The 3,368-nt window shown below is 43.1% G+C and overlaps 1 protein-coding gene across 1 annotated transcript in view; it reads left to right on the forward strand.

The window, feature by feature from the left end:
- Positions 1 to 2,527, forward strand: part of LOC107732231 (uncharacterized) — a 12,150-nt gene extending 9,623 nt beyond the window's left edge. Inside the window, 2 exon segments of the mRNA XM_016543511.1 lie at positions 1,060 to 1,836; positions 1,838 to 2,527. Of these exon segments, the coding sequence (XP_016398997.1) occupies positions 1,060 to 1,836; positions 1,838 to 1,982 (922 nt within the window). The 3' untranslated portion in view covers positions 1,983 to 2,527.
- The last annotated feature ends 841 nt before the right edge of the window (positions 2,528 to 3,368 follow it).

The raw sequence follows: 3,368 nt of genomic DNA on the forward strand, positions 1-3,368 counted from the left end.
TTGACACACTATTTTCCTAATGAATGCTGTAAAGCTGCTTTGACACAATCTGTATTGTTAAAAGCGCTATATAAATAAAGTAAATAAAGGTTGACTTTAACACTTATTAAAGCAAATTCCAGTGCAGTGCAGGTTAAGGGGCTGCCTTAACTGCCTTAATTAGCAAAGTGGCAAAACACTACTTTGGGATTCTGTAACCAAAAAAACGCCCACACAATGTGTGTGTCTCTGGAGCTCTGCACTAGAACTCTCACATGCGGTTGTGTGTCTCCCTGCTGTCATGTATGGCTTCTGAATTGGCTTCTAATTGTTTAATTATGTAATTGGCATGATACATTCTTACCCGACAAATAAAATATTTAATTAGGACAACCGGAACCGGGAACACTTCCCATAACTCCCGATGTGCTTGCTACATCGTTAGAAGAATGGCATCTACGCTAATATTAGTCTGTTTCTTTCTTATTCCGAGGTCACCGTAGCCACCAGATCCAGTCTGTATCCAGATCAGATGGTCACTGCAGTCACCCGGATCCAGTACGTATCCAGCCGAGATAGTGGATCAGCACCTAGAGATGACCTCTACAGCCCTGAATGTCAGCGGAGATCAGGACAACTAGATGAACCCCAGAGACAGATCCCCAGTGAAGACCTTGTCTCCTAGACGGCCACCGGGACAAGACCACAGGAACCAATTGAGTCCTCTGCACAATGTGACTTGGTTTTGTCTGGCCAGAGGAGAACTGGCCCCCCGACTGAGCCTGGTTTCTCCCAAGGTTTTTTTCTTTATTCTGTCACCGATGGAGTTTTGTTCCTTGCCACTGTCGCCTCTGGCTTGCTTAGTTGGGGACACTTAATTTCCAGCGATATCGTTGACTTGATTGCACAGATACTATTTAATCTGAACTGAGCTGGATGATGACATCACTGAATTCAATGATGAACTGCCTTTTTGCATTATTGACACACTATTTTCCTATTTAATGCTGTACAGTTGCTTTGACACAATCTGTATTGTTAAAAGCTCTATATAAATAAAGGTGACTTGACTTGATCTAGGCATGCTCTAAGTGACTTGATTGAAATCTTAGATCTACATAGGTGGCTTTCATCAGAAAAAATGAAAAATGTGAAATATTCTGAATTATTATCAACTGTTATAATGTACACTGGTAATGAATTAAATGGATGCCTTGGATTTTTTGTCACTTTTCCCTTGATACATCCAGATAAAGTCTATCTAAATTCTACCACTATTCGATCGATTGGCATGGTAGTGAAAGACCAGGTAATTAAATGGGATCATCTTACCGGATACATGACCTTAAAGGGTACTGAGACCTTGTTTACCAGTCGCACTTCTTGTCATGAGACTCACAACTATGTTGTCTGTACATGTAACACATTACAACCTTTTTCTTCCAATGAGAGCAAGCTTATAAATGTTCAATCGTTACACGGTCACTCTGATGCTATTCAGGTGTCTCACACACAGTGGTGTGTCGTCAGTGAGATGAATTCATTCACATATGGAGGACTGACCTGTCCTGCTAACCACTCGTTTTGTTTAGAGGCAACCGAGGATTTCTCAATGGGCCAGATTAACATCCTTGGAAGGATGCCACTGGATGCAGAAATTTCCCCATGGTGGGATGACACCTTCTATGAACAAGGAACACAGGCCCTGGTTGACATGATGGACTTGGAGCAAAGAATCATCTCACAGACTGAATACCACCTCTCACAAGCACAGGTAGAGACAAACCTGGCTCAGAAAACTGCAAAAATCCTGTCCAGCTCATCTACCCGTTCAGCCCTGAGTGCCTACACATGCCTACTGAATACTGCAGGGGTGTGCTGTCGGCAGTGCCCTCATCTTCGCCTTCACATTGTTCCAATGCTGTTATTTCAGATGCCTCATCAGATCTCTCCGAGGAGAAGCCTTACACCTGCTCTCGCTGTGGAAAGAGTTTTACTCATAAAAGCACTTTAAATGCCCACATGACAATTCACACTGGAGAGAAGCCGTTCACATGCAAACTGTGTGGAAATAATTTCGTTGGAAAAGGAAGCTTTAACATGCACATAAGGATTCACACCGGCGAGAAGCCTTACACATGCCCTCAGTGTGGAAAGAGTTTCACTCAACAAGGAAACTTTAACAGCCACAAGAGAGTTCACACTGGAGAGAAGCCGTTCACATGCAAACTGTGTGGAAACAGTTTCACACGACAAACAAGCTTTAAAGGGCACATGAGAATTCACACCAGAGAGAAGCATTAAACCTGCAAACTGTGTGGAAGAACTTCACAACAAAACTAAACCTTAACTATCACATGAACAGTCACATGGGTGAGAAGCCGTTTACATGTGATCAATGTGGAAAGAGTTTCACACGTAAAGTGACCTTTTACGTGTCTTCAGTGTAAAATGTGTTTCACATATCAAAAAGACCTCAAACATCATTGTGGCAAGCAGGGCGGGGCCGAGAGCCGTGGGAAGGGAGCGAGGCCTCGAGTTTCATGGAACGTTCGCACCTCCTGGCTCTGTTCCCATGGCTCTCGGCCCCACCCTGCTTGCCACATGTATATTGTCAGTATGTGATGTAAAATTTTGGAGCGAATCAGACACCGAAGACTTGATCAGGCTGCGTTTCCCAAAAGCATTGTAAGCTTAAGTACATCGTAGACCCATTGAAACCAATGGAGCTACGATCTACTTAAAGGGTTAGTTCACTCAAAAATGAAAATTAGCCCATAAATTACTCATCCGCAAGTCATCCTAGGTGTATATGGCTTTCTTCTTTCAGACGAATCCAGTCGGAGTTATATTAAAAAGGGTCTTTGTTCTTTCAAGCTGTTTAACCCCCTAAACGCCAAAGTCGCAAAATTGAGACAAGACGACATACTTAATAAAATAGACTGTAGTTCCTAATATGGTGTAATATCTCATTTGTATTCCCTACCACTAGATGGCAGACATGTAGTACTTCGATTCTAGACCAAAATTACGTCACGTTCCTATTCAAAGTGTTCGAGGAAATAGCAGAGCAAGTGAGCTATCATGTCATTGATGCGGAAGCAGTTCAGTTCATAGCGTGCGAGTAAATTGTGAGAGAAAATTGCCAAATGGCTAATAAAAAGTTGTACTGTGAGGATGTGTACAAATGTTATTCGCCGATTCTGACTGTCCTTTTGGAAATGACGATCGGTCGTCTAATAATCACGCTTCTCCTGGTACATCTTTGAAGCGCAATGGTGCCGCCGTGCAAGGTGAGAGTGTTCACGAAGCACAAACAAGTGATCATTTCGACCCTTTGCACAACGGGGATGGGGTGGCAGGGGTGAACGTGGTCGTAGTGTCCATAG

The sequence above is a fragment of the Sinocyclocheilus rhinocerous genome, unplaced genomic scaffold, assembly GCF_001515625.1.
Source record: "Sinocyclocheilus rhinocerous isolate Xijiao unplaced genomic scaffold, SAMN03320098_v1.1 scaffold909, whole genome shotgun sequence".
NCBI classification, from domain to species: domain Eukaryota; kingdom Metazoa; phylum Chordata; class Actinopteri; order Cypriniformes; family Cyprinidae; genus Sinocyclocheilus; species Sinocyclocheilus rhinocerous.